The 27636-nt window shown below is 56.1% G+C and overlaps 2 protein-coding genes across 9 annotated transcripts; both read left to right on the forward strand.

Moving 5' to 3' along the window:
• The first annotated feature begins 1471 nt into the window (after positions 1 to 1471).
• Positions 1472 to 20065, forward strand: ALDH3B1 (aldehyde dehydrogenase 3 family member B1). 7 transcript variants are annotated; one of them, XM_053560611.1, is made up of 11 exons: positions 2578 to 2663; positions 7723 to 7885; positions 10642 to 10752; positions 10887 to 11007; positions 11268 to 11353; positions 11686 to 11767; positions 13607 to 13993; positions 14601 to 14767; positions 17141 to 17240; positions 18670 to 18755; positions 18868 to 18997. In XM_053560611.1, the coding sequence occupies exons 2-10, from the start codon at positions 7724 to 7726 to the stop codon at positions 18714 to 18716; spliced, it is 1263 nt and encodes a 420-aa protein (XP_053416586.1). In that variant the 5' UTR covers positions 2578 to 2663; position 7723; the 3' UTR covers positions 18717 to 18755; positions 18868 to 18997. The 7 variants fall into 7 exon arrangements, with proteins under 7 accessions (XP_053416582.1, XP_053416583.1, XP_053416585.1 ...); XM_053560607.1 differs by lacking the exons at positions 2578 to 2663; positions 18670 to 18755 and adding an exon at positions 1472 to 1584 and having other exon boundaries at positions 18868 to 20065; XM_053560608.1 differs by lacking the exons at positions 2578 to 2663; positions 18670 to 18755 and adding an exon at positions 1474 to 1584 and having other exon boundaries at positions 7720 to 7885; positions 18868 to 20065.
• Positions 20066 to 20653: 588 nt separating this feature from the next.
• On the forward strand, positions 20654 to 26589 carry NDUFS8 (NADH:ubiquinone oxidoreductase core subunit S8). 2 transcript variants are annotated; one of them, XM_053560613.1, is made up of 7 exons: positions 20654 to 20787; positions 21764 to 21821; positions 21909 to 21959; positions 22792 to 22881; positions 22975 to 23147; positions 26179 to 26307; positions 26393 to 26589. In XM_053560613.1, exons 2-7 carry the CDS (start codon positions 21764 to 21766, stop codon positions 26522 to 26524), a joined length of 633 nt encoding a protein of 210 aa, XP_053416588.1. In that variant the 5' UTR covers positions 20654 to 20787; the 3' UTR covers positions 26525 to 26589. The 2 variants fall into 2 exon arrangements, with proteins under 2 accessions (XP_053416588.1, XP_053416589.1); XM_053560614.1 differs by lacking the exon at positions 20654 to 20787 and adding an exon at positions 20880 to 21175.
• Positions 26590 to 27636: the final 1047 nt, after the last annotated feature.

Below are 27636 nucleotides of genomic sequence, written 5' to 3' on the forward strand. Positions count from 1 at the left end.
GTCACTTAGCAGTGAGCTGAGGAGCTTGCTGGCAAGTTAAGCATGAAGCAGTGAGATGCTCTTAGGCAGGTCTAAGGCCCTGTGAGCCCAGCCCTGTCTGAGAAGGGAGAGAGGGAAAGAATAATGAGTGAATGAGTGCACCTGATGCCATGGCTTGTGTCCAGCCCCCCCAAGCTGCCCTTCTGCCCCGGGCATGGAGACCAAAGGTAGAAACATTGAAGGCCTTTTTGTCAAATCTTCCTCAGTAGGGCCAGGCCCCTCCTCCCACAGGGCCAAAGGAGAAGGGGCCCAGCCCAGGGAGAGGGGCTCTTGGCCCTAGTGGGGTGGGGAAGAGCCCTGAGCTGATTGGCAACATCTGACCTTGGGCTGCCCCAGCCCCTCTCAGGGCCTCAGTCCTCCTCTGTAGCCCCAAATGACAGGAGCAGAGGGAAAGCCCAAAGCCAGGGGCCCTGGCAGAGGATGTAGGGGCTGAGGTTATCTGGAGGGCAGGGAATGGGACCAGCAGGGACCTGAGCCACCTTCCTGCACTGGAGCCTGGCAGTGGCTCTTGTCAGAACCTTCAGAGGGGGACGGGGGCCCTTAGAATGGTAATGAGTACAGGCCCACAGATACAGATTGACATGTTCCATCCTCACAACCACTGGGGCATGTTTTACTATTACGTATCCCATTTCATGGATGAGAATACAGAGGTGCAGAGAGGTTATGGCACTAACCTGAGGCCACACAGATAAGTGACAGGACCAGGATATGAACCAGGCCTCTCACCTAACCACCTCTGTGCCAGGCGCCAAGCTAAGTGCCTTCCGCATCACCTCATTTACCCAACTGTTGCCTGTTCTCACGTGAGAACACCCAGGCTGTAAGAGGGAAGCGCTTGCCTGGTGGATGCGACCAGGAAGAGACAGGTGTGTCTGACCCAGAGCTGGGAACTTCAGTACCTCTATGCTCCCCTCTCCACCCTGCTCCACCTGGCTGGCCTGGGGCCTCGGTAGAGACCCTCTCCACCAGAGCTGACTCTAAGAGTGACTCCTGGTGGCACCCCACCCACGGGGTCCCCTATTTACCCTGGGCTCTCCTCCACAAGGACATAACTCCAAGGCCCCATTGAGCCCAACCCAGAGAGAGGAGGGTCCAACCCCTGTGGCCTCTGAGGTGCATGGCCTCCCAGCCTAGGAGGCTTCCCTGTCAGGACAGGCCTTTTTGGGGACCTCCTCCCTGAATTCAGCCCTCAGGATCCTATAACACCCTCCCCACCCTCCAACACCTCCTCGTATGGCCCCAATTTGCTGTGTAGACTTAGAGCAGTGACTGCCCCTCTCTGGGCCTCCTCCCTGGGTCAGAGCTGCAGGCTCAGCCTGGGCGCAGCCCTGCCTGGCTCCAGCTCTGCCGTTGCTTCTGCCTGGCTGGGCTCCAGAGAGCAGCAGGGCAGGGATGTCACATGCTGAACCACGTGACTGACGGCAGCGGGGGCTCCATCCTACCCAGAGGACAGGGCCCTTGGCAGTCCCCTACCCTGACTAGCAAAATCCCCCAGAAGCAAGTGGAGTGGGCGTGGACCAGGAGACCTCTCTGCCCTCCCAGGTAGGCGGGGGAGCTGGGAAGGTGGTGACAGTGATGGGCACCTCCCAGGTGCCAGGTCGGCCCAGAGGCCCCAGGGCCAGGATCTCAGGCAGACCTGGAGCAGCAGCACGCAGGGGGACTGCAGTGGCAGTGAGCCCAGGAGGTGGCACAAAGGATGTTCCTCAGCCCACACCTGTAATCCAATCACCTGCTTGTCTGACACCGGCAGCTGCTTGGGCACCATCCTCATTTGTCCTGGCTCCAACAGGTGTGCCCAGGGTGGGCCGTGGGGAAGGTGGGGAATAGGCCCCTTGGCACAGCTCTGGCAACTGAGGAAAAGCGAGACTTCAGGAACCACCACAGTGACCCTTAACATCATGACCACTGTCCTAGAGGGTGGAGGGCAGTGCTCGTCCCCAGGAGGCAGAGGAGACATCTGGGATGGACACAGTCCCAGCTCCAGAGTGAGAATTCCTGCCACTCTTGCCCTGTGTAGCCATTGCTCTCTGGGCACCCATTTACTCATTTGTAAAATGTCAGGTTTGGGGGGTGACAGGTTTCATAAATGGAGTGGTCCACAGGTGATGTTGAAGGACAGATACCCAGGGGGCTGGGGAGCAGAGCAGATAGCAGGTGCAGCCCTCAGGTTGTTATTTCCAGACTGGAGCCATCTTGGGGTGCTATCTTTTCACTTTGCAGATGAGAAACTGAGGCACAGGTCGGGGAGGCCTCTGGGAAGGCTGAGGGTGGGGACAGAGCTTTCCTTGCTATTCCAGGCCACTGGGCCCCATCCCAAACTGTGATTCCTGGGGCCACTGCCCAGGCTCTCCTTCTCCTTGGTCTGGGCTCCAGGCTCAGGCTTGGGCTTGATGTGTGCCCTGGCCTGGTGTTGGCCCTCTCTGGCTCCTTCTCTGGAGCCCAGGAGAGGATGTAGAGGTGCCTGAGGGAGGCAGTGTGGCCTCCAGCGGCCCAGAGCCAAAATTGGGAACAGGGCCAGGGCAGCCCCGCCCCAGGGCCGGCCCAGCCTTGGACATTTCATAACAGCAGAGCAGCAGGGCAGATCCAGCAGCCAGGAGGAGGACAGCTTGGCAGGGCCTCAGGTACAGTACCCCGGGGCAGCTGGGGCTGCAGGGAGCCAGTGGTCAGGGCCAGGATCCCACTCAGTAGCCAAGGTTGCAGGCAGCCCTGGCAGGGCTGGCCACTGACTACACACACAGGCGGCCCTGTCCCAGCTGAGCGTCCCCCGCCTGCAGCTGGAGAGAAAGAGGAAGAAGGAGGGGGAGGGAGGGAAGGCCACGGGATCCCCAGGGCCATGACCAGCAGGACCCTCAATTTGTCCAAGCTGGGCTGCCATGGCCTCTTCCTATCCCCTTGTTGGGGTTATTGGGCACTCTCTAAGGGAACTGAGGAACCCAACCCTGGAACCGACTGCCCCTGGAAGGAATTTGCTTCTTATCCTTGGGGGAGGACAAGTGTCCACCATGTAGGTGCAGGAACACAGCAGTGAATGATTCTGGGAAAGAGTCACCCTCAGTGATAAACTTAGGGTCCAGGGCAGGAGGGACTAGGCAGACCTGCCCCACCTCCAGGAATCACTTATCATCAGAGGGATATGGTGGCTCAGGGAGCTGTGGCCGTGGGCACAACCTCCCACAGGCTGCATCGGCCCCCAACTCTCCAAGGAGTTGGGGAGTTCACTGCTGGCAAGTGAAGCAGTGAGATGGACGGGAAGAGTTGCTGCCCAGAGCTTTGGAAGACCTTGTGAGAATCCAGGTTAAGGCTGTCAAAAGACAAGATGACAAGAAATTTAGTTATAGATCTAATTGGCTTTCATTCTTGATTCATTCATGAATTGAGGCAGCCTCCATTCTATAAAACAGAATGAGAGCCCCACCCCCACCCTGAGCAAGCAGCAGACCTGTAAGACTGCTGGGTTTTGAAGCAGAACAATGGGAAAAAGCAAACTGATGGGTTACCATAGGGTTACCTCAGGCTGCTTTTGATTAAGGGTTAGAGCAGAGGAGATTATTTTGCTGACTCTGTAGATGTGACTCTCCTGTTTTCAGGAAAACCTGGTCTATTGTTTTGGATCTAACTACTTCCTTCAAGCTTCAGTTTGATGGTGTGCCATTTAGCATGAGTGACTCCATTTGGGGTTGGTCTGGTCTGTTGGGGCCTGGTGCAGAGGCTGAGCTCAAAACAATGGGCTCTCACAATTGCTAACAAGCCGAAATGGCAGGGGACTAGAATTAGAAACCCTGGGCTACCCAGGCCTGTGGGGCTTTGAGGCCAACCCAGGATCCCCCTCCTTCTGGCCCAGAGGCCCACAGCTCACCACACTCACTCCCTCTGTCACATCTGCACACCAACTTGGGTCTCGGAATGATGTCCTTGCCTTCCAGATACCCACACTGGATCAAGGTCACCTCGGGTCACACCCCAGGGGTCAAGTACATCTGTCCCTCACAGGAAGCTTTGTGCTTGGGTTCTCCCAGCAGCACGGGGAGAAGGCCCTGCTCCTTGTCACATGTGGGGAGTGAGCCAGAGAGACCAAGCACCCTCCCATAGCCTGGCTAACGCATGTAGTAGTGGAGATTTGAACCCAGGTCTCCTAGACCATGACACTCTGGGAGGGCGCCCTGAGACGGCCCGTGGTATGGATGAGGAAACCAGGACAGAAGAATGGGAGAACCGGCACAGCATCCTCCCCCAGAATCCAGCCCACTTGATGGGCAGGGGTGGGAAGAACAGAGGTCTGCCCTGTGGATGGTCCTTCAGTGGATCCTTCGGTGGGACCCTGCCATGTGGGCAAGGACGGGGGTGGAAGTTCATTCCCATGATGCTTTGGAGACCTGAGTGCTGGACCCCATCCTCCCCTGCCTCTTTCTCAAGACCCCTCTGGAGCACCATGCCAGAACTCACGGGCACCCACAGCAAGCATGACATTGGCACAGCGTCTAGCACAGTCAGCACCTGATTATTATTTTTAGAGGCCTGTGGGCTTGAGGGGGAGTGGCTGGTCCTGCCCCGGTCCCCTCCAAGTGTCTTTCACCATCAAATGATGTATCCACTCCCACCCCAGCCCACCTGTGCCCAGAAGCTGCAGATCTCAGAGCTGCCCATGTGCCAGAGACCCTGGGCCTTTCGGGCCTGGACTTCAGGAGGCAAGAAGAGATCTAGGATCTGGCTAGCATGATGGGATGGGCAGCAGCAGCGAGGAGGTGGGGATCGAGGGAAGGGAACCCAGTGCGCCGTCTCATCTGCACCTGGCAGTCCGCCCCCACCCCAGCTGACATGCCAGTGTCCACCTGGCTCTGGGTCTGCCATTTAGACCCCAACCCAGAAGCACTCCTTTCTCTGAGGACTCTGGCTGCCCCTCTCCCCAGGGCCCAGTGAGGGCAGTAGGTGTCAGCTGGGAGGGTGGGGAGTTGGGGTGGGAAGCCTTCTGTTCTTCTGAATTCAGTTTTCCAGTGTGAGGAGCTGGGTGGCCTTGGGCTAGCTTCTGGCTCCCTCTGTGCCTTGGTCTTTATCTCCTTCAGTGGCCCTCCAGCCAGGCTACATGGTGGTTAGAAGGGTCAGGGCAGGGCAGGTGGCATGCCACATCCTGAAAACATGCCAGGGGAGGTGGGTTTGGGGGTCCAGCCCAACCCAGGTCTGGTTCAGGAGTCCCCTGCTCTATGGGTCAACAATGGCTGCTCAGGTCTCCTATGAGGCCCCAGGGCCAGGGTCCACTCAGACTTTGGGCAGAAGGCAGCCTTGGTTCCTCTGCTTCCCTGGGTCCTACCCAGCACCCTGTCCCCTGCTGGGCACTCAGTCCAGAGTGACCAACCACAGGGCACAGTGCAGGTCTCATGGCCTGCAGGAGAGATGTGCATCCTGTTGCCCTGGGTGAGCTGGCCTTAGTGTTGCTAAGAGAGGCTACTGGAATGTTCCATGCAGACACACACATACACACCCCTACAGAACCCCTGCCCACTGCCCTACCCACAGGTCCACCACTTGCCTTCCACGCCTTACATTTTTGTGGCTTCTGCAGGGACTCTTATGAAAGGCAAGAGAGGTGCAGGTGTGGTTTGCCTCCAGCATCCGCCAGGGAGGTCTGAGGGTGAGAGCTGAGCAAAGAATGCCGGGGATGGGGGTGGAGGGTGGGGGGTGGGGGGAGTACTCACAGACTGCTTAGCATAAACTCTGCAGCCTGCGCCCTCGGCCAGCCTTTGCTGAGGACATTCTGTGTGCACAGAGGCAAGTGCTTCATGCAGCATGGTGTCATTTAGTCACAATGATACCAGGTGCTGTGACCGCCCCATTCTACAGATGAGGAGACTGAGGGAGAGGGGTGAGTGACTTGCCTAAGGTCACACAGCCAGGAAGAGGCAGAGCCAGGAGACAAGGCTGACAGTAACTCAAGAGGCATCCAGGGCTCTTGGCTCCTGGGCCTCAGTCTCCCTTCTTCTTCTTCTTTTTTTTTTAAACAAGTCTCACTTTGGCTTGGCGCCTATAGCTCAAGCAGCTAAGGCGCCAGCCAAATACACCAGAGCTGACAGGTTCAAATCCAGCCTGGGCCTGCCAAACAATGACAACTACAACCAAAAAATAGCTGGACATTGTGCCGGGCACCTGTAGCCCCAGCTACTTGGGAGGCTGATGCAAGAGAATCGCTTAAGCCCAGGAGTTGGAGGTTGCTGTGAGCTGTGATGCCACAGCACTCTACCTAGAGTGACAGCTTGAGACTCTGTCTCAAAAAAAAAAAAAGTTTCACTTTGTCACCCTCGATAGAGTGCCATGGCGTCATCATAGCTCACTGCAGCCTCAAACTCATGGGCTCAAGTGATCCTCTTGCCTCAGCCTCCCAAGTAGCTGGGACTACAGGTGCCTGCCACAACACCCAGCTATCTTTCTTCCTCACTCTTGCTCAGGCTAGTCTGGAACTCAGAGCTCAAGCAATCCACCCGCCTCAGCCTCCCAGAGTACTAAGATTACAGGCATGAGCCACCGCACCCAACTCAGTTTCCCTTTGTCACCTGCCTGGCCCCTCTGGGTACCATGGTGCCTGTCCTATGTGGAGGCAACTGCCCAGTTTCTCCCAATCAAAGCAGGAGCCCCCTGCCCCCAGTCACCAGGCTATCCCAGGGCTGGAGCAGGCATGCCCAGTTGTAGCCTTTGGGGTTCAGAACTGTCAGCACAGTCTCACCCTTCATAAACCCTGGTCAGTGGGCAGGTGCTATCACTCTGCCCCTAACGGATGAGGAGTTTGGGACACCAAGTCCCAAATGATGAGCTAAATAGGCCAAGAGGGGCCTGCCTCCCAGCCCACAGGCAGAGGATGATGGGGGACAGAGTATAACCAGCCATTGTCACTGGCAGACCCTGCATGGTGGGCAGCAGAGCGAGGGGGCCACTGTGAGAGTGAATGAGAGTAATCAGCGTGGGCTTCCTGAAAGAGGCATCAGCCAAGCTGATGGGAAGCTTGAAGGAAAGGGAGTCAGAAGGAAGAAGGAAAGGGTCCCCATGGGTCCTTGGCACCAGGCCAAGCAATGAGTGCGTCAGAGCGCTCCTTTGATGAGCCTCAGGTAAACAGGCAGGGCCCAGGGGAACGTCAGTGCCCCCACCCTGCCTGCCAGCCCTGGTGACAGCATGGAGGCAGAACCGCCCTCTCACCCCTCACCTCCACTGTCAGCTCCTCCTCTAAACGCAGCCCCAGAGCTGGGTGGGCAGCTGGGCCTCTGGGGCCCAAAGTGTTCTTTCCCCCCTTCCCTGGCAGCTGAGGGGACAGGAGTCTACCACCCAAGGTCACCCAGGCCTCTGAGCCACCACCAGCCTGCCTGGGCTGGGGTCAGGGAGGACAGAGAATTCTGTTTGGAGTGTTCCAAAGCAGTGGCGATGGTGGCGGATGCTGGAATGTCCCTCTACTTATCACACTCCTGTTCACTCAGGCCAGGCAGCTGTGAGGCCACCCTGCCTCCAGCAGGGGGGGACAGAACAAGTGGGGGACATGGACGCCCAGGCCTGTAGCTGCCTCCCCTCCACAGCTGAGGGAGTGGTCTGCGCATTTGCCAGTGGGTAGGGTATCCATGAGTCCCTGTGGGTGCAGTTGGAGGCAGGGGTGCCCGGGAGGAGGGGCAGCCCTGGCCGTCCAGTCCATGCTGACCCCTCCAGCAGGATGGATCCCTTTGAGGACACGCTGCGGCGGCTACGGGAGGCCTTCGCCACGGGGCGCACACGGCCGGCTGAGTTCCGGGCTGCGCAGCTCAGGAGCCTGAGCCGCTTCCTTCAGGACAATAAGCAGCTACTGCAGGACGCGCTGGCCCAGGACCTGCGCAAGGTAGGCACGGGGTCAGGGGGCAGTGCTGCAGCCTGGACAGGGTGGGACAGCTGCATCCTCATGAAGGGGAACTAAAAGCCCATCACATCCCAGCTCCTTGCCTGGGCCAGAACCCGCTCTCCTGCCTTCATGCGTTTCTACCTTCCTGCGACAACTATTGATTGAACACCTACTATGTGCTGGGTACTGTTCTGGGCTCTGGGGATACGGCAGAGAATGAAACAAAGTCCCTGTGCCCATGGAGCAGAACTCTGCGGGAGACAATCTGACAGTAAATAGTGACATCTGTGCCATGGAGACACTCCCGGGTGAAGGTGAAAAGCAGCGCCAGGGTGGGGTGAGGGAGGTTTCTCAGAGAAGGGGGCATAAAGGAGGAGGGAGAAAGAGCCACATGGACACTGGGAAAATGGCAGTGGGTGCAGCATGTGCCAAGGCCCCAACGCAGGAGGTGCTGGGTGAGTCTTCTTCAGGAGCAGCTCTGGGGCCAGGGAGGCTGCAGGGTTGGAGGGGCAGGAAGAGAGTAGGTTCCCACATGGGCCATGGAAGACTTGGGTTTCACTCTGGGTGCAGTGGGCATCATAGGCACTCTGTGAACCCTAGGGGATCAGCCCCACCCAATTCTAGCAGCAGTCAGAGCATTACCCCAGGCAGCACACTCCCCTGAGGCCAGTCCCCCAACCCTCAGCCAGTTGGGCCCACCTGCTTAACAGCCCCTGCCTCAGCACAGCTGTCTAAAGGGCTACCCCCAGGACCCTGTTCTGTGGACAAAATATCCTTGGTCTGTGCCTTGATGGCCACAGTGTCCAGATCTTCCCCCAGCCTACTGGGCTCCTGGGGACTTACCCACCCCCACCTCTCAGCCTCCATGAAACTTGACCGGACTATCTATCTGGCCCCTTTTCTTTCTTTCTTTCTTTCTTTTTTTTTGAGACAGAGTCTCACTTTTTTGCACTCGGTAGAGTGCTGTGGCATCATAGCTCACAGCAACCTCAAACTCTTGGGCTCAAGCAATCCTCTTGCCTGAGCCTACAGGTGCCTGCTACAATGCCCAGCTATTTTTTTTTTTTTTTTTTTGTGGTTTTTGGCCGGGGCTGGGTTTGAACCCGCCACCTCCAGCATATGGGACCGGCACCCTACTCCTTGAGCCACAGGCGCCGCCCGCCCAGCTATTTTTTTTAAGAGATAGGGTCTCGTTCTTGCTCAGGGTGGTCTCAAACCTGTGAGCTCAGGGCAATCCACCTGTCTCGGCCTCCCAGAGTGCTAGGATTATAGGTGTGAGCCACTGCACCTGGCCTCTGGTCCCTTTTCTATCTCCAGCTCAGATTTCCCTTCCACCTTCCCATCCCAAGTATAGGAGCTGAGGCCCCACAAAGGGAGGGCAGTTCAGAAAACCCACCTAGACCCCTCCCTCTGGTCTCAGCCAATCTTGCCCCAGGCAGCATCTACCCAGGCTGTGTGCTACATTCTCAGTTAACCCCCAATAGCCCTTCTTGGTAGGGGTGGCCACTGCCAGTTATCCACAAAGGGGGCTCAGAGAAGGCACATTCTTACCCAAGAACACAAAGCCAAGAAGCACAAAGTCAGAGTTTGAACCCAGCTCAAGGTGATGGGGTTTAGCTGGGTCCAAACCATCCATCTGGTAAATTGGCCCAAACCTCATGCAGGTCCCGGGTAACTTACCAAGCCTTGTGGGCAGGCTAAGAGGCTGGCGGGGCAGGAGCAAGCACCCTGCATCAGGCTCAGCCATGAGCAAGTGCTGGTGGGTGTGATGTCTTTCTCCAAAATCACACTCCTCTCCCTCTTGGGGCTCAGCTCTGGCCCTGACCTTGCACCTGGTCAGTAGAGTGACCCGGGCAGGGCATCCCCTTTCCTGGGCTTTGTCAACCTCCTGTCCTGTTCCCCTCTGCTCTGACGCAGGAGAGCCTGCATGATGCCTTGGGTGGGGTGTCAGCCTGGCTCCGGCATCCCTGACCCAGCCTCAGCTCCCTACAGCCAGCTGGCTGGGTCTCTCCTTCTCAGGACAGAGATTGGGACAATGTCCTTATTAATTTTCTTTCTTACTCCTGGCTAATAGCCTGATAATGCCCTTGGACCTTGGCCTGTAGGAAATGACAGCATTTACCCAGGGAGGCTGTGCCCTGTGTGCCCTGCAGATGAATCTTTGCACAGCAAGTCACAGCTGGCCACACATTAAAACTTGGTCCGGTCCTGTCCCTGCTCTGCTTGGCCACCTGGTCCCATTGCCTTGCCCACTGACCTCCTAGCTGAGCAGGAACAGCACATGTTCATGCCCACCTCAGGGCCTTTCCATGTGCCAGGACTTCTGCCCAGAATATTTGGCCACCAGGTAGCCACAGGCTCCCTCCCTCCCTGTCTTCCGATCACTGCTCAAATGTGACCTCATCCTGGAGGCCTATACTGGCCATCTTGTATAAAACAGAGCAAACGTGCACACCACCTGCGTGACAATGCACACTCACTCTAGCTGTTGCGACACCCTCAACGCTGCTCCGTACTTGCCACAGCACCACCGAGTCCTAATGGAGCTGTCAGTGTCTTCAGAGTCATGCTGACTCCCCTGCAAGGTCAGCCCCACTGGGTGCAGAGCCCGCACCTCACACAGGAAGCAGGCACTGGCTCATGTCAGTGAGTGAACAAGGAGGGAATGGATGAGAAAATGACAGCAGACCTTGCCTCAATGAGGCTGTGTGTCCCCAGAGCTCCAGCCACCTATCGACCTTACCCACTCCCCACAGTCAGACTTCGAGTCGGAGGTGTCTGAGATTGCCATCAGCCAAGTTGAGGTCGCGTTAGCCCTCAAGAACCTGCGGGCCTGGATGAAGAACGAGAGAGTGCCCAAGAACCTGGTGAGCATGCTGGGCGTCAGGTGGGGGCAGCCTTCCAGGCCTATTTGCTTCACCAGTGGCCTCCCTGGGTGGGGGTGGCTGTGAGAGGGTGAGGGTGCTGGGCACCTCATGTTCACCCCTAGCTGCCGGCCCAGGCCACCCAGCTGGACTCGGCCTTCATCCGGAAGGAGCCCTTCGGCCTGGTGCTCATCATCGCCCCCTGGAACTACCCCCTGAACCTGACGCTGGTGCCCCTGGTGGGCGCCCTCGCTGCAGGTGAGAGCTGAGCCCCACCTTCCCACCATCCTTCCCCACTTCAGGTTGAGGCCACCCACAGAGCCAGGAAGGACATGGGGCCAGATAACCCAAGTCTGGTCCACCGTCCCCGGGCTGTGTGGCCTTGGGCTGGTCATGTCACCTCTCTAAACGAGGTTCTTCCCCTGAAAAATGGGAGAGGTCAGTGCCCACCCTACAAGTACATGAAAACCAGGAATGGGTGACGCCTCCCCCAGCTCTGTCTCTGCACTGCCCTGCAGGGAACTGTGTGGTGCTGAAGCCGTCAGAGATCAGCAACAGCATGGAGAAGGTCCTGGCCGAGGTGCTGCCCCGATACCTGGACCAGGTGAGCCGTGCCTTGGGGCACAGGGAGTTTACACAGGCAGGGACTATGGGCTGGTCAGACCTGAGTCCCAGCTGCCCCTCAGCCTGTTTCCCTCTGAGGAGCCTGTCCCCTAGGGATCCGTGTCTGCCTTTTGTCTGCCCTGCTAGCCTCAGCCCTCTGTGCAGCCCAGCCAGACCCAACCTTGCCCCTGTTGGGTTGGGTCTAAGGGAGCTCCCCACCCCCCTGGTGACTCTGGGTCAGGCCAGGCAAGGGACCAGGGACTGGGCAGGGCAGGGAAGCCCCTGGACTCTTGGGCTGTGATCCCAAGGGAGCCTTTACTCGTTGCCTTGCAGAGCTGCTTTGCTGTGGTGCTGGGGGGGCCCCAGGAGACCGGGCAGCTGCTGGAACACAAATTCGACTACATCTTCTTCACAGGTGAGGCCTGAGAGGTTGGCCAGAGGTAACCGGGGTAGGGAAGACCAGTCCCACCCACAGGGGTCTTATCCCTAACTCTGGGAGAGTGTGGAAGAGCCTGAGACAGCAGCCAGACAGGAGGACACAGGCTGGACAGGTGCTGGGGGTGCCATGAGGCTCCACAACTGGCTTGCTCCTCTCTCAACCAGGCTCGGAGCAGCCCTGGATCCCAGGACCCCTCAGGAAGGGACAGAGTCCCATGTCCAGGGCCACAGCCTACTTCTGCCAACCACAATCTTATGAACCACAGCACCTGCCCTTGCTGAGCCTCTGCTGTGCCAGGCCCTTACAGGCAACCCTATTGGTCCCACGGCTGCCTCTGCAGGTTGCACAGATGAGGGATTAGGGGCTCAGGGCAATGAAGTGACGCAGTGCCCTGCCTGGGGTCACCATGCTGGTTGGAATTGGGGTAGGTTGGGATTTGTACCCCAGCACTTGTTGAGATTGGTGCCAGAGGTCACCTGCTACTACTCTGGCATGTGCCCATGTGGCACTGACACTGGCTGCAAGTGACTAGGACAAGTTTCCAGAAGAGATGAAAGACTAAGAAGACCAGGTAGGAGGGGCTCCCAGCAGGCCTCCCACACTGGGTACAGGTCAGAACAGAGCCATGGTCTTGCCCGATCCTCTCCGGACGGGGCCTCCAGCCCAGGACAAGCCCTGCCCACCCCCAACTGAGGGCAGGGAGGGGACAGTGGGGGAAGGGAGGCCCAGCGGGAGTTTGGGGGCAGGTATCTCAGCTGCCTATGTGGAGGCCGACAGATCTAGCTGGGACCTCTTCTATCTGCAGAGATTCCAACTGCTCTGGGCCTCGGTTTCCTTACCTATAAAATTGGGGCAATCCCTAAGTCATGGGCCTGTCCTGTGGGCAAATGAACTAACACAGGAAGTCCTTCATTGCAGCATGGGGCCAGCCCGTGGTGCTCACTGAGTGCTGACCACATGCCAGATGATGTCTGTCCCTTGCCATCCAGCAGGGACTAGATGGACAAAACCTCTTGACCTTTTGAGTTAATGACAGGCAGAGAGCAAGCACAGAGAATAACAGGGCTGGAGGAAGGGCAGCAGTGCCCTGTGTGGTAGGGCAGAGGTGGGTAGGAGTCTGGTGGGAGTAGCCAGGGCACATCTGAGCAAAGGCAGAAGGAGCAGAGCTGAAAGCAGAGAAGTGACCGGTGGGTCACATGGCTCTAAGCTTGGCCAACTCAGCTGATGAGGCAGCACGGGGGAGGAAGTCCTGAGGCCCAGGTGGTCTGGGCAGAGGATGCTGGGTAGACGAGGGAGATCGTCAGACCTAGATCAGTACAGAGAACAGGGCAGGCCAAGTCAGGGAGGATGTGGGACAAACTGCATGGGCTCAAGCCAGCCCACTTAAGGGACAGGAGAGGAGGAACAGGCAGGTTGTGAGGGTGGCAGAGCTGTCAGACTTAGGTCAGAGAGAAGAGAGACCCAAACATCACAAGACTAGGAGCTGGGCTCCAGCCTGGGGTGATAAGGGGTCCTCAAAGGTTCCAAAGGAGAATGGAGAGGTGGGGAGAGCTCCACGTGGCATTAAGCAGAGCCTCCTGCAAGGTAAGCCAGGGCCAGATGCAGAGGAGGACAGGAGCTGAGGGCCAGGGAACCTGGGGCCAGGAAGGGATTTTCGGAGTCCTGGGCTACAGGGTGGCAGCTAGTAGCAAAGAAAACCAAGGCAAAGGCCAGCAGCGACCAGACTCAACCATCTCTCCAGGAGGTGCAGGTCCCCAGGCCATCCCACCTGGTCCACGTGACTAAAGGGACCCTCTTGTTTCTACCCACGCCCAGGGAGCCCTCGTGTGGGCAGGATCGTTATGACTGCTGCCGCCAAGCACCTGACACCCGTCACTCTGGAGCTGGGGGGTAAGAACCCCTGCTACGTGGACGACAACTGCGACCCACAGACAGTGGCCAACCGTGTGGCCTGGTTCCGCTACTTCAACGCTGGCCAGACCTGCGTGGCCCCTGACTACATCCTGTGCAGCCCTGAAATGCAGGAGCGCCTGCTGCCCGCCCTGCAGAGCGCCATCACCCGCTTCTATGGCGACGACCCCCAGAGCTCCCCAAACCTGGGCCGCATCATCAACCAGAAGCACTTCCAGCGGCTGCAGGCACTGCTGGGTTGTGGCCGTGTGGCTATCGGTGGCCAGAGCGACGAGAGTGAGCGCTACATTGGTGGGTCCCACTCACCTTGCCATGCTGGAGGCGCCCGGGCTGGGCCACGAGCCTGAGCCTGAAACCTCAGCCCCGTTGCCACAGCCTAGCCCTGAGCCATGGCTCTTGGTGCCATGATCCTTGACGCTGACGCTCCTTGGCTGTAGTCCTCAGCCTGTGACTATGCAATTCTAAATTCAGTTCCCACAGCTCTGGATTCACTGCACTCCCTCCCCAGCGGTTCAGGGTGCTAAGACTTTAAACCCCCTTCCCATCATCTCTGTCCCATAAGGCCATGACCCCATAGTCCCCAACACTGATGGCCCCGTCCTGAGCCCCACAGTTGGTTGGGCCCAAGTGGCTCAGCAGCTGACGGTGACACCGTGGTGTGGACATTCTGGGTGCTGTTCTAAGTTCCCGTCACCCTGTGAGACCAACATTGGGGGATTCTCTGGGCCCCACAGGCTGGGGAAGCCCGACAGTCCCTTTCTTAGGGGCTCTGGGACACTTTCTAGGAATCTGAGGCCTGGAGTCCTGGGAAGTCAGGTCTAGAGTTCCACAGCCTGGATTCCTGGGGAGGTTGGGTGCTGGCTGTGGCCCCAGGGCTGAGCTATCCCTGTGCCTGCAGCCCCCACGGTGCTCGTGGACGTTCAGGAGACAGAGCCGGTGATGCAGGAGGAGATCTTTGGGCCCATCCTGCCCATCGTGAATGTGCGGAGCCTGGACGAGGCCATCGACTTCATCACCCGGCGGGAGAAGCCCCTGGCCCTGTACGCCTTCTCCAACAGCAGCCAGGTGGGGCTTGGTGTGGAAGTGGGTATGGTGGCAGCAGAGGGAATGTGCCCCTCCGGGGGCAGGTGCAGGATTTCAAGGCTGATCATCCTCTTGGCTCTGCCACTGCCCTTGGTCCTAGGAGCATCTGGGCCTCACCCTCCCCCACCCACACTGTCTGGGCCTCTCAGGGGACAGCTTCCAGGGCCTTCTCTAGGCTTGCGTAGGTTAGTCCCTCCTTTGTCCCTGCTGACACACCTGAACCTGGTGGCTGCAGTGACCCCTCCTGCTGGTTCTTAAGGGACTCACGGGAAGCTAGGAAGTGAGCAGTGGGTGGACTGACCAGGATGAACCCTGTTCCCCCACCACCACCACCAGTGCTGAAGACACATAAGAGAGGTACCGGCAGTCCCCCCCTCATTTGAACAATGTTTTTTAAATAAACCTTTTTATTGAGGAATTATCTTAGATTTACAGAAAGGTGCAAAGGCATTACTGAGTTCTTATACACCTCACATCCATGTTCCCCATTTGAAGGCCCTTAAATGGGTCAAAACTAAGAAAGCAATGTTGGTCATTACCATTAACCACGTTCTAGGCTTTTTACGGATCCCACCAGGCACAAACCAAGCCTCTCAGCTTGAGAAGTGCCTGCCGACTCTCCTGTGCAGTGTCCCCAGTCCCAGCCCTCCAGTGTTTTTCTCAGGATTAGATAAGTGTTAGGGAGCTTTGGCGAGAATACTGCAGGCCTGGGCTGCCTCTTCACATCACGTCAGGGGCACAAGACCTCTCCGTGGCTGGTGAGGTTCATCTTCACCACTTAGTCACAGTGTGTCTGCCAGCGTCCCCAGTGGACATTACAACTGTTCCCTTTCTTTACTCTTTGGAAGCAAGTGTCTTAAGTCGTCCACTGTCAACAGGAAGTGGGGGAATGCAGCTCTGTCAGCAGAAGGGAATAGCTACCCACATATTTCTTGAACAAAGCATTGTTCAAGAAAGATTTGCCAGGGCAGTGCCTGTGGCTCAAAGGAGTAGGGCGCTGGCCCCATATGTCAGAGGTAGTGGGTTCAAATCCAGCCCCGGTCAAAAACTGCAAAAAACAGAAAAAAAAAAAAAATTTGCCTCCTAAATTATTTATTTAGACCACTATGAACTCATGCATATTTGGTTCTGTGGGTTATAACCCAGGGCTACGTGTTTGTTCCAAGCTTGGCACTGGGAGCGCCTGTGTCCTGGTGCCATGCACTGGCCTTTTCAGGCTCATTTTGTCTTTGCCTGCCCCAATTCTAGAAGCAGCCATTCCTCCAAGGAGCTTTAGTTTATCTGGATACTTTAACCTTTAGAAAATGTTAGCGTGGATGTCCACACTGTGACCCACACCATCTGTGGTGTCAGATATCGTAAAAAGCATGCACAGACCTTTTCTTTTGCTCATTAGCTTCCCTTAGTGTTTGTGTATTTCATTAGTTCCAATCAGTATGAGAGCTGGGTCAGGGCTTGTCTGAAGCTGGGTAGGCTGGAACCCTCAAGACAACTCTACCAATGTGCAGCAGAAAAAAGGTTGGACATGCATGCTGGAATTTCTTGGGGTGATCTGCCTTCACACTTTTTTGAGCACCCAGCACTGATCCTAGAACACAGAGCCACACCCAAGATACAAGTTACACATGACTTGCCTTACTCCTTGGGAAGCACTCTGCTGCTTTTCACATCATCTCCTACTAGCATCCTCATTGGCAAGGCTTGTGTCATGCATCGAATCAATGTCTGAACCAAAGCTGAGGGTTCCAGCCTACCCAGCTTCAGACAAGCCCTGACCCAGCTCTCATACTGATTGGAACTAAATATATTACAGTGGAGTTGTTGTGTAGTGACTTTGTGGTGTCTACCAATCTTTTTTTCCTACCACTCTTCAAATAAACCTATAGACTGAAGGAGGTCCCCACTAAGTCAAGCAAGGGCCAAGTTCATGTTCTAAAGGGCAAATCTGACCACACTACTGCGCACGTCTTGTGTCCCCTGTGCTCACACCACGCAAGCCCCTCAGCTCTGCCGCTTTGAACAACTCTGCCCCCATGATGGGGGCATATCACGTCCCTCCCCAGGACATCTCCCTGACTACCTGGCACTGGAGGTACCACTACACTCTCCATGTCCCCAGGTGACACTGGGTTTCCTGCCTCCCCAGTGGGCTGGGTCTGTGTCCTCAGCACTCTGCATGGGCCAGAAGCAGATGCTCAGGAAACATGTCCCAAATCAGAGCCTTGATGGGTGGCCAGTACATAACCACTGCCCTGATTTCAGCTGACACAGTAGCCTCAGACCCTTTCTGAAGCAAGACAAGTGTCACTGAGTTCACCGAGGGGGTGGCCTGGCACATACCCTGCTCTCTCCCAGGTGGTCAAGAGAGTGCTGGCCCGGACCAGCAGCGGGGGCTTCTGTGGGAACGACGGCTTCATGCACATGACGCTCACCAGCCTGCCCTTCGGAGGAGTGGGTAGGTACTGCCATTCTGCCTGTTTCACCATTCCTGAATGAACTCCATGTGTCACTTGCATGCATCCTCACTGAGAAATGTCCCAGCCCAGCCTCAGTGCAGAGGGACAAGGAAGGGTGCCTTTCCTCACTGGCTATGGCCCACCCCCGCACCTCCATTCTGCTCCCCTCCCCATAGTATTTGGACTCATCTTTGCATAGATACACAATTTTAGTGGGTCTTTAAAGAAACCGTAACTGTGATTACCCCATCTACCATGCTGCTCTGCAGACCCCCTGCTGTGTTCTCTTTGCTTCTTAGCTGCCAGCTTCTTAACCCCTGCCCCAACCCCTCAGTCCTTGGCATCACACCCCATTTCTACCCTGCTGATGGTTGCTGCCTGCTCCCATTCCCTGGGGAGGTCCAGGTAAGCACCAATGCCACTTCTGTCCCCCAGAGCAGCTCTGACACAGCTGCAAAGTCCTGGTCTGCAAGTCAGGAAACCTCAGGGCTAGACCTGGCAATGAACTGACAGACTGTGCAATCCAGGGTGCTGTCTCCCATTTCCTCCTCAGTGAACAGGTAGGGCCAGAGGTGACTTGAGGTCACTCAGCATCAGAGTGAATGGCTGCAGGACCTGGCAAGCTGCCCCAAATGCACCTGCACCCTTCCTGGAAAGTGGCCAGTTACACAGGAGCATCCAGAAGGCTGCTGTCCTGGCTCTGCAACTCCCTCCCTTGAGTCCTGGGCCTGGACTCTCATCTGGGTCCTTCCACCAGACCCTGCCCAGCTCCCTATTCCGGTCTGCAGCCCTCCTCATCCCACCTCCCATGCCTGGGGAGAGGCCATGGCTGTTTGCCAGTGAATCTGATCCTGCTACTCCCTGAGGACAACCTCCCCCAGGTCCCCGGGCACCAAACCAGCCCCCCTTCCTGCTCTAGCTGTGGGGTCCTGCTCTGGCCTCCATGTCCCTACTGCTGCTCTAGTAGCCTGAGCTCTGCACAGATCCCTGACATGCCAGGTGTCCCCAATCCACCTACAAGTCCCCACCCACCCTCTTCACATGATTAACTCCACATCCTGAGGGGCAGGCCTCACTCACTGCAGGAAGCCCTCCCTGATCAGCCCCTAACTGCACCTAGGCTGTGTCCCCTGCACTCCCTGGGTCCTTATTGGCCTCCCTACCTAGACGCTGAGAAGGACTCATAACAACACAGTGCTTGCTGTGTCCATAGGCCTGAACACTCCCTTAGTCCCCCCACACCCAGGTAAGTACCATTTTCACCCCACAGTACAGAGAAGGTTGAGGCACACAGAGGCACAGTCACTTGCCCAAAGTGTCACAGCTAACTCTTGGCAGAGCCAGGATTCAAGCCCAGGCTGCCTGGCTCTTGAACCAATTCTCTTGACCACTGTCTGCCTATCTGGTCCCAACTCTTGATGTCCCTAGTTGGTGCCAGAGTCGGGGCCAAGCCCTTTACGCACAATGCCTCATAATTAGCTACTGGATAGATGGGGAAACTGAGGCCCAGAGAGGTGAGGCCAGTCTGTTTTTGTCCCACTGTATGTAACTGACAGAGTCCAGGTCTGATGACCTCCTGGGCTGCCCCAGAGCGCCTCCCTCCCTGTGTTCTGTGCTACCGGGCAGGTGCCAGCGGGATGGGCAGGTACCACGGCAAGTTCTCCTTCGACACCTTCTCCCACCATCGCGCCTGCCTGCTTCGCAGCCCCAGGATGGAGAAGGTCAACGACCTCCGCTACCCGCCCCACACGCCGCGCAATCTGAGGGTGTTGCTGGTGGCCATGGAGGCCCGCTGCTGCAGCTGCACGCTGCTCTGAGCCCGTGCGGAGGCCTGGGGCGGCCCTCTGCAGCCTGTGGTTTGAGTCCTCCACCAGCCCTGCCAGCTAGCAGGGAAGAGCCTCAGCTAAGGAGCACGAGGAGGAAGAACAGCCAAGGCCACAGACCAGCACTAGCCTTCCTCCCTCAGCCACCCCTTAGCTAAGATTGGCCACAGGGAAGGGCATGGGAACCAGTGCAGTGACCCTCCCATGCTAGCCACCTGTGTCCTGGGAGAAGAGGACAACAGAGCACTCTGAGCCATTACTTTCCTATAGAGGGTGCAGCAGAGGGGCCCTGTCCTCTGTGGGCCTCAGCTTCCCCATCTGTGCAGTGAAGAAGATTGACAATTGACACCTCCTGAGATTGTTGTGAAGATTAAATTAGGGAGTTGCTGACTCAAGCTCCAAGTGTCCCCTTTCCTCGCTCATGTAGAGAGCTGCCTTCCTCTTCCCTCCCCTAGGTCAGCTGGGGTCCTGCAGCAGCAGCTCCATGAGGGCCTCTCAGAGCTCTGGACCCCTTACCCTCACCATGTCCCACCCTGGACTCATCCTTTTACTCACCCTGTTTATCCTCCTGGGCCCCATCCCCTCAGCTGCCAAAGCCCAGATCCTGGGCCTCCCGTATGACACCCCTTCTCACCTTCCAAGTCCACACCCGAATTGCCACCGCCAGGGCCTTATGCAGGCCAACATCCCATGACCTCCCTTCTCCTCGGGGCCCTGCTTGGGGCACCTGCTCCTCTTCCCAAAGCTCCCAGGGACCATGCCACTCCCCAGCCTGAAACCCTCCAGGGACTGATTACCTGTGGCCCACAAGTCCCAAATTGTTTTGAGGCTCTGCCTCTCGCTCCACGGACAAGTCACCAAGCTCCTGCCCCTTCGGCCTGCACTCAGCCTGCCCTTGTCCTCAACGAGCATGCTTGTCCTTTTTGTCCGAGGACCTCGGCGGTACGCAAGACGTGCCTCTCTGCCTTTCCTGGCCTGCCCGACTCCTACTCACCGTCGGCTTAGACACGACCTCCTGCAGGAAGCCTTCTCAGACCTCCATCCCGAAAACCCCTGCAAGAGGCCTCACGGACCTCCTCTACCCCGCAGCCTCCATCACAGAATTCGCACGGGGGGGGGAAACGCAGGTGGTTGAGAGACGGGCCTCATACAGACCTAGGTGTCGGTCAGGCGGTCGCACCCCGCAGCTCTACGGCCCGGGAAAAGTTACTAAATACTCCGTGCCTCAGTTTCCTCAACTGTAACGTTATACTAATGCAGCCTTGTAGTTCCTCCACACGGAACTGCTGTGAGGAGTAAATGAAGCCTCACACGAGCACAGCGTTTGCACCGGGAGTCATCGCCGTCTTCACTACCGTTATCTCACGCCCCGGTCCAGACACAGCCGATTCGCTCGGAACCCAGGGCGACCCGGAGCCGCTTTCTGAACCACGCCTCGGATGTCCCGCCCCGCGCGCCTCGGAAGTCCTCGTTTATTGGGCTTCCAAACCAATATGGCAGCTCCCATCATAACGTCAAGCGCCTGCTCCATTCTAGCCAATCAAAAGAAGGATATTTCCGGATCCGGCTGTGTCAGCAGCTGTACTGACCAATAAGACCACACCATAGAGGGTCAGCTCGGAAAAGGGAAGGCCAGCCAGCTCGATGGCAGCGTCTCAGCGTGTAGGCTCCGCCTCTCGTTGAACTGTCTTTTCAGCCGGGGAGGGAGCGGCAGCGCTTCAAGGTTGGTATTCAGGGCTCTTCCGTGAAGGCCAGGCCTGCGCAGCGCGGGGTCGGGGCCGAGTGTGGTGTCTCCGTTGGCGCCACCAGCCCTGTACCAGGCTTCATCTCTGCCTGCTTAGGACCTGCGGCCTCTGTCCTTCAGCGTGCAGCTGGCTGACCGACGAGTCTGCAGCCTCAGGGCGCATGCGCCTCCTGGCTGGCGTCCATGGGGTCAAAGGTCATGGGGAAGGTCGGAGAAGGTGCTGGCTTGGGTGCCTAGGACCCAGTGTGCACACTAGAGGTTACAGGCCACAGGATGGGCATTTAGATCTCTGGCTAAGTGCCGGGCTCTGGGCCAACCCTCTGGCATGTACGAGCTCCCTTAGTTCTCATAACCTCCAATTTTATAGGTGAGGAGGCTAAGGCCCGTTGACGTCCCCTGCCCAACGTCCTTCCTTAGGCTGGGGGCCGGTTCCAGTAGAGCCTTGAAACTGGGAAAAGGAATTTGATTCTGAGGGTTTCCCGCAGCAGAGGGCTGGTTTCAGTCCCAACCCATCCCCCTATTGTCACTGAGTCACTTAATGGAGCAGCAGCAGCAGCTCCTTATCTGTAAGACAAGATGACAGTACATGTGACCCACCCCCCAACCCCCCTGTGCATGCTGGTGGTGACTTGTAGTGTTATTTTTGGTCAGATTAGTGAGGATGAAGGAGGGAAGACAGAGATGGGTGGCTGAAGCTCTGGGAGGGGTGGGAGGCAGGATGGCTTTTAAAGGCTTCTTAGGAGGTGAGATGGAACTTAGGGTTCACAGAAGCTCCCTAAATCTTAGCCCAGCTGAGCTAGGTTAGGCTGAAAGGCTGGGAGCTGCCTCTGTGCCTGTCACAGGCATGAGATGACCCAGTTGCCTGGAGTCTAGGCTCCGAGCTCCTACAGTGTCAGTTCCTAGAGGGGATGACTCCTGGACACACACCATCCTCCCTCCCTTCTTATTCCCCCAGATGCGCTGCCTGACCACACCCTTGCTCCTGCGGGCCCTGGCCCAAGCTACAAGTACAGGTATGACCTAGGGAGTCTTTCCTGGGAATGGGGGAGCTCAGTCTCCTGGCATGAGCTCATAGCCACAGAGTGTCACTCTCCTTGCAGGATATCCCAATGGCCGGAGCCTACACAGCAGCACAGTGGCAGCCACCTACAGTGAGTACAGAGGTGGCCAGTAGCCTGAGGCATTTCTGCCTGGGGTCCTGCCAGAGGTGGGGGAGGAGACCTGGGTTCTGGTCCTGTTTTTGTTAAGGCCCTGTCTTAAGCTTCAGTTTCCACTCTTAAAATGAGTATAATGACACCTGTGGCTCAGTGGGTAGGGCACTGGCCCCATATACCAAGGGTGGCCGGTTTGAACCCGGCCCTGACCAAACTGCAACAAAAAATAGCCAAATAGCCAGGCGTTGTGGCGGGCGCCTGTAGTCCCAGCCACTTGGGAGGCTGAGGCAAGTGAATCACTTAAGCCCAGGAGTTGTAGGTTGCTGTGAGCTGTGACACCACAGCACTCTACTGAGGGTGATAAAGTGACACTCTGTCTCTAAAAAAAAAAAATGAGTATGATGACAAGACCGTCTGTGGGTCCTGGGGGCAGAATCCATCATTGCAGGGGTTGCTGGTGTGATCACACTGTCCCCCCAGCTGTGATAGAGAGGGAGTTGCTAGATGTGGGCCATGCCATGGTGCCTGTGCCTCTTCATCAGCCCCCATGTCAAGCCCCTTCCCCACTCCCTTGACTCTCCTTTCAAGCCCTGCTCAAATGGCCACCCAAGCACAAGAAAAAGTAGACACAGACTGGCCTGGGCTGGAGGTGGCCTCACAGGGCACTTGCAGAGGCTGGAGAAAGGTTTAGTGAATGAACAGGCCGCTGGGGAGGCCAGCTTTTGCACCTGGAAGTGAGGCTAGGCCTCCTCTCCCTGAGCTGGTTCATGAGGAAGGAAAGGTGTGTGTGAAACCTCCTGCCACGCCCTCTCTGCCCTCCTCTCTGCAGAGTATGTGAACATGCAGGAGCCTGAGATGGACATGAGGGCAGCAACTGACCGGGCAGCTCGCACCCTGCTGTGGACTGAGCTCATTCGAGGTGGGTGCTGGGGCGAGGGAATGAAGCAGGCCGGGGTTGGTCACAGATATGTAGGGGAGGTGCCCCCGCTCACCATGCCCATGCTGCTCACAGGCCTGGGTATGACCCTGAGCTACCTGTTCCGGGAGCCAGCCACCATCAACTACCCATTTGAGAAGGGGCCGCTGAGCCCGCGCTTCCGAGGGGAGCATGCACTACGCCGTTACCCATCCGGGGAGGAGCGCTGCATTGCCTGCAAGCTCTGTGAGGCTATCTGCCCTGCACAGGTAAGCCCCTGACTGCCACCTCTGCCCTGGGAGAGGGAGGCCAGGTGGGGCCTGTGGTGTGCCTGCTTGATGTGTGTCCCCAGGAAAGTCCCCCCTCCATTCATGGTTCTGTTTGTGGATCTTGCACAGACCAGCTGGAGTCAGGGCCTGTTAGTGCAGAAACAGAAAGATGCAACTAGAGCTGTGGTTCAGACCTGGGGTGTACCACGTACAACCCCCACCAGACATAGTTGTTACTTACTGTCCACATAACGCGCCCCCCGCCCCCAGTGTTCTGTGACTCAGTCCTATCTTGTCTTGTGGACCGCTCCCAGGTCCTCCAAGCCATGAGCTGTGGCCTTGATGTGTCCATGACAGCCATAGACCAGGAGCACATGTCTCCAAACAGCAGCAATGATGATAGCTGTGACTTCCAGATAGTAGTGTCTGCAGACAGGCTACGCACTATTCTGAGTTCATTACTTATATTGTTTCATTTAATCTTTACAATAGCTCTGTTATCCCCATTTTTAAATTTTACTTTATTTTATTCATTTATTTTTTTTTAGAGATGGAGATTCACTTTGTCATCCTTGGTAGAGTGCTGTGGTGTTACAGCTCACAGCAGCCTCCGACTCTTGAGCTTAGTCAGATTCTCTTGCCTCAGCCTCAGACTACAGGTGCCCGCCACAACAACCAGCTATTTTTTTGTTGTAGTTTGGCCAGGGCTGGGTTCAAATGTGCCACTCTTGGTATATGGGGCCGGCGCCCTACTCACTGAGCCATAGGCACTGCCCATCCCATTTTTTTATTTTTTATTTTATTTTTCTTTTTTGAGATAAGAGTCTTACTTTGTCACCCTTGGTAGAATGCCATGGCATCATAGCTCATAGCAACCTCCAACTCTTGGACTCAAGCGATTCTCTTGCCTCAGCTTCCTGAGTAGCTGGGACTACAGGTGCCTACCATAATACCCGCTATTTTTAGAGATGGGGTCTTGCTCTTGCTCAGGCTAGTCTCAAACCCATGAACTCAGGCAATCCACCCACCTTGGCCTCCCAGAGTGTTAGTATTACAGGCGTGAGCCACTGCGCCCAGCCAGAATCTCAGTTTTCTCATCCTGCATCAAATGAGGATATGTAGCCTTAAGTCGGAGTTTTGTTCAACATAACAACAAATAGCACAGGCCTTCTTGGAAATATTGTGGGTTCATTTTGAGACTATTGCAATAAAGAATCACAGATATAGGGCGGTGCCTGTGGCTCAAGGAGTAGGGCGCCAGTCCCATATGCCGGAGGTGGCGGGTTCAAACCCAGCCCCGGCCAAAAACCACAAAAAAAAAAAAAAAAGAATCACAGATATGGGCGGCGCCTATGGCTTAGTGAGCAGGGCGCCGGCCCCATATACTGAGGGTGGCGGGTTCAAACCCGGCCCCAGCCAAACTGCAACAAAAAATAGCCGGGCGTTGTGGCAGGCTCTGTAGTCCCAGCTACTCAGGAGTGCCACGGCACTCTACCAAGGGCAATAAAGTGAAACTCTGTCTCTACAAAAAAAAAAAAAGAATCACAGATATTCTGGTTTCCCAGTGTATATAAAAGTTATGTTTACACAGTAATGTAGTCTATTGTATGTAATAGTATTATGGCTGAAAAAACAATGTACATACCTTAATTAAAAAATACTTTATTAGGCCAAGTGCAGTGGCTATAATCTTAGCATACTGGGACGCTGAGGTGGGCCTGAGCTCAGGAGTTTGAGGCCAGCCTGAGTAAGAGTGAGACCTCATTTCTATCAAAAATAAAAATGTAGCCGAGTGTTATGGTGGGCGCCTGTAGTCCCAGCTACTGGGAGGCTGAGGCAAGAGGATCGCCTGAGCCCAAGAGTTTGAGGTTGCTGTGAGCTATGATGCCTTGGCTCTCTACGTAGGGTGACAGAGTGAGATTCTGTCTCACAAAAGAAAAACTGCTGGGTGAGGTGGCTCACACCTGTAATTCTAGCACTCTGGGAGGCTGAGGTGGCTGGATTGCTTGAGCTCACAAGTTCAATACCAGCCTGAGTAAAAGCGAAACCCATCTCTACTAAAGATAGAAAAGCTGAGGCAAGAGGATCGCTTGAACCCCAGTTGAAGATTGCTCTGAACTGTGATGCCACGGCACACTACCCAACAGCTTGAGACTCTTGTCTCAAAAAAAAAAAAAAAAACCTTTATTTGCAGGGCATGGCGGCACATGCTTATAATCCCAGCTACTTGGAAGGCTGAGGCAGAAGGATCATTTGAGCCCAGGAGTTGAAGGCTGCAGTGAGCTATAATGACACCATGATACTCTAGGCTGGGCAACAGAGCAAGACCCTGTCTGTTAGACAAGCAAAAACAAAACAATGCTACTTCATTGCTAAAAAGTACTAACCCAGAGGCTGGGCGTGGTGGCTCACAACGTAATCCTCGCACTATGGGAGGGCAAGGTGGGTGGATTGCTTGAGCTCACGAATTCAAGAGCAGCCTGAGCAAGAGCAAGACCTCATCTCTACTAAAAGTAGAAAAACTGAGGCAAGACGTTCGCTTGAGCCCAAGACTTGGAGGTTGCCGTGAGCTGTAATGCCACAGCACTCTATCCAGAGTGACAGCTTGAGATTCTGTCCCCCCCCAGAAAAGTACTAACCCAGAGAAACGAATTGAGTGTACACTCGATGCAGTGTTGCCATGAAACTTCAATTTATTTTTTAAAAAATCTGCAAAGCACAGTAAGATGAAGTGTGCCTATAATTCTGCACTTAGTGTGAGATCCCCTATGCTGCAGGTGCTGGGAAGAACGAAGCAGGTGACAGCCCTCCCCTCATGGGAAGTATGTTGGGCAGAGGAGATAGTGGCAAATAACAAATGAGAATTTCAGCTGGAGGAAGAAAGGCAGAAGAGGCTGATGTGGAGAAGTGAGGGGCGGCCTCTGTGGGGGTGGGTATCAGGAAGGCCTCTGAGGGGTGAGGGTTTCTTTGCAGACATCAGGTGTAGACACGGCTGGGCAGTGTGGCAGTGCCTGGTGTCCTCTTCTCCCAGGCCATCACCATCGAGGCTGAGCCAAGGGCAGATGGTAGCCGCCGGACCACACGCTACGACATTGACATGACCAAGTGCATCTACTGTGGCTTCTGCCAGGAGGCCTGCCCCGTGGACGCCATCGTTGAGGTGAGCAGGCTCTTGGCATGGAGGAGGTGGGAGCAGAGGCTCCTGGGAGGGGCCTGACACCACTGTCCCTATACCGCACTTGCAGGGCCCCAACTTTGAGTTCTCAACGGAGACACATGAGGAGCTGCTGTACAACAAGGAGAAGCTGCTCAACAATGGGGACAAGTGGGAAGCCGAGATCGCCGCCAACATCCAGGCTGACTACCTGTACCGGTGATGCCTCTGCCCTCTCTGTGCGGCCCGCAGTCTCTGCTGCCCAATAAAACAACTTCAACACCTCCACTACAGCCTGCCGTCTTGAATCTAGCCACCAGGTCAGGACCGTCTCCAGCCTGCCTGAGGCCTCAGGCTGCCTCCACCTGGACAGGGCTGTCCCTCAGCCCCATCTCTCAAAATGCTGATGCCCAAGGTCCAACCTCCCAGCTGCTCCAGGGTACCCATTAGCCCTCCTCACAGATGGGCCATTGGCCATAACATCACTGTCACCCACTCATGTTCTCCAAGGCACAGCTATGTGGAAGTCACATCAGACCAGCTTTTCCTGTGACCCTGAGTGTCTTGGGGAGGTGGGGGACCTGGAACTTCTCTCTGGTGAGGGCCACCCACAGTTAAGACCGTTAGGACTTGAAGCCTCCCCAGGCCTTAAAATGTTAAATGGCAGAAACTCAAGAAAGGCCAAGGTGTCCTTGTTGGGGTAGGAGGAAGCTTGCTGTGGGGGTGACAGTCAGGGGGTGGTGACACAGGCCCTGCTGCCCCTGAGCTGGCCTTGCCTCCAACCACATCCCCTTTTTTCCCCCAAGTTCCCCCAACTAGGCTGCTGGCCTGACTTCTGCCACTCACAACTTCCTGCTTTGCAGTCCCAGAAAAGTCCCAGCAAAGTGGTGTGATTCTCTCTCTGGGGTTATAAGCCCCATGCTGACATAGTAATCAAAAACGGCTCCTTGAACTTGATGGGAAGCACTGAAAGGATTTCACACGAGTAAACTGCCTTAGCGAGGTGAAGTGACTTGCTTGGGATCACTTGGTACATATGGGTAAACTAACTCAAGTCCGAAAGACCTTGAGTTCTCCCTGATCATTTGCAAATGTGCTTTTTACAAAACACTACTCCCAGGCGGCGCCTGTGGCTCAAAGGAGTAGGGCGCGCTAGCCCCATATGCCGGAGGTGGCAGGTTCAAACCCAGCCCCAGCCAAAAACTACAAAAAAAAAAAACACTCCCATGATAACTTCTTGGAAAGAAGGGGGAGGGTATTCTGCATTCCAGTTAAGTATAGAAATGCCCTGAGTGACTTCTCCCAGGCAGACACTGCATGTTAGACATTAAAGGC

The sequence above is a fragment of the Nycticebus coucang genome, chromosome 14 (assembly GCF_027406575.1).
Source record: "Nycticebus coucang isolate mNycCou1 chromosome 14, mNycCou1.pri, whole genome shotgun sequence".
Classification (NCBI taxonomy): Eukaryota; Metazoa; Chordata; class Mammalia; order Primates; family Lorisidae; genus Nycticebus; species Nycticebus coucang.

Coding starts and splice junctions, on each gene's coding strand:
- ALDH3B1 (XM_053560607.1), top strand. CDS start 7,724: ATGGATCCCTTTGAGGACACGCTGCGGCGGCTACGGGAGGCCTTCGCC. Junction 7,886..10,641: donor TGGCCCAGGACCTGCGCAAG/GTAGGCACGGGG, acceptor CACTCCCCACAG/TCAGACTTCGAGTCGGAGGT. Junction 17,241..18,867: donor CCTGCCCTTCGGAGGAGTGG/GTAGGTACTGCC, acceptor GCTACCGGGCAG/GTGCCAGCGGGATGGGCAGG.
- NDUFS8 (XM_053560613.1), top strand. CDS start 21,764: ATGCGCTGCCTGACCACACCCTTGCTCCTGCGGGCCCTGGCCCAAGCT. Junction 21,960..22,791: donor CACAGTGGCAGCCACCTACA/GTGAGTACAGAG, acceptor TCCTCTCTGCAG/AGTATGTGAACATGCAGGAG. Junction 22,882..22,974: donor GTGGACTGAGCTCATTCGAG/GTGGGTGCTGGG, acceptor TGCTGCTCACAG/GCCTGGGTATGACCCTGAGC.